Below are 1,708 nucleotides of genomic sequence, written 5' to 3' on the forward strand. Positions count from 1 at the left end.
GCTGCTCACGCTCGGGGGGTGCAGCCCAGCACACGGGGGGTTCTGGGCTCAAGCACTCACTGAAGCTGGGTCATGGGGAGCTTCTCATTGACCAACATCCCAAGTCCTTCTCCTCAGGGCTGTTCTCCATCCAGTATTTTGCTTGGGATTGCCCAAGGTATGATCAGGGTAACACATTCCTCTGATGCCTCTGGCCTTTTGGAACAAAGCGCCTTGGGAAGCAATTCCCTCCTTTCACCCCAGATCTCTTTGTGTTGCTTTCACATCTATTAACGGTTCGGGTTTTGGCTCACGGTGTGGTTTTAGGGCACGGCTGCTGTGCTTTCCCAGCATTCCTCCATCCATAGGTACTCACAGACGGGTAATTACGAGCTGGCCATTGCCCTGTCCCGCTGGGTGTTCAAGGAAGAGGGAGTGCTGCGCGTCGGAGCCGTGTCCCACCATCGCGTAGGGGAGCTCACACCTCCCAGTGCCTACACCGTCACCGACCTCGTGGTATGCCTGCCCGCCTGGGAGGGAGCTCAGAATGGGTTGAGGTTCGTTTCCAGGCGCCACTCGTGAACGTCCCCTGTTGCGGGTTTGTTCCAGGAGTACAGCATTGTCATCGAGAAGCTTTCTGATGGCAAGTGGGTCCCCTTTGATGGAGATGACATTCAGCTGGAGTTTGTCCGCATCGATCCCTTTGTGCGGACCTTCCTGAAGAGGAACGGTAGGTTCCCCCAGTGCCCCGGCCCTGCTAGGGGCCCGATCCTACCCCTCACTGCTGCCACCTCAATGTCACCATCACCTCAATGTCACCACTGTCTCTTTCCCAGGTGGCAAATACAGCGTGCGTTTCAAGCTGCCGGACGTCTACGGCGTGTTTCAGTTCAAGGTGGATTATAACCGCCTGGGTTACACCCACCTCTACTCCTCCACCCAGGTGAGCCCAGGGGGGTTTAATCACCCAGTGGGGTGGGTTTATGGGGTGCTGGACTCGAAGGGCTGCTCTGTCCCCTCCCAGGTGTCCGTGCGTCCCCTCCAGCACACGCAGTACGAGACCCTCGGCGTACCCGTACTATGCTGGCGCCTTCTCCATGATGGTCGGTCTCTTCATGTTCAGCATCGTCTTCCTGCACATGAAGGAGAAGGAGAAATCTGACTGAGCTCCCCGTGGAGCGAGAAGAGCTTCTTCTCTGGCGCTGGGCTGCACTCAGGCCCTTTGGTTGTATCCGTGTGAGGACTGGTAGGTGCCAGACATACCCTGGATTTGAATTTGGTCTTATTTTTACACAGAGCAGGGATGAATAGGGAAGAAAATCAAACTGGGGGGGAGGAGAGGATGGAAGTCTGTCCCCGAAGCGCCTGCAGCCCTGAAACCACGACAGTTCCGGCACTGTTCCCTCATGGATTCGTGACCGTTGTCTCGCGCTCCTGTAGGAATGGGTTTGGTTTGAGATTAACTCCCTTTTCCAAAATAAAGTCTTGTTCCTGTCTCCCGGGTGGAAGCTGAGTGAATTCACCACGTGGGGCTCTCGCCATGTCCCCACCTCCCCACGCCAGCTTGGGGTGTCCCTCAGGTGGGCTGTGAGGGAACAGTCGGATGGTGCCCTGGGCTGGAGCGTGCTGAAAGGCAAAATGGGTCTCTGGGGTGCATGGAGGGGCCCAGGGTGTCACTGAAGGCACACCGGGAAAGGCAGGGCACCCCAAGAGCCACATGGTGCCCCAG

At 57.2% G+C, this 1,708-nt stretch overlaps 1 protein-coding gene across 1 annotated transcript in view; it reads left to right on the forward strand.

Annotated features, from left to right (window-relative positions):
- DDOST (dolichyl-diphosphooligosaccharide--protein glycosyltransferase subunit (non-catalytic)) overlaps positions 1–1,145 on the forward strand; it is a gene marked incomplete at its 5' end in the record, with an annotated part of 5,135 nt that extends 3,990 nt beyond the window's left edge. The window contains 5 exon segments of the mRNA XM_010023761.1: positions 348–495; positions 589–709; positions 816–922; positions 1,004–1,038; positions 1,040–1,145. Coding sequence (XP_010022063.1) covers positions 348–495; positions 589–709; positions 816–922; positions 1,004–1,038; positions 1,040–1,145 — 517 coding nt within the window.
- Between the last annotated feature and the right edge of the window lie 563 nt (positions 1,146–1,708).

This window comes from Nestor notabilis, unplaced genomic scaffold (assembly GCF_000696875.1).
Source record: "Nestor notabilis isolate BGI_N333 unplaced genomic scaffold, ASM69687v1 scaffold25371, whole genome shotgun sequence".
NCBI classification, from domain to species: domain Eukaryota; kingdom Metazoa; phylum Chordata; class Aves; order Psittaciformes; family Psittacidae; genus Nestor; species Nestor notabilis.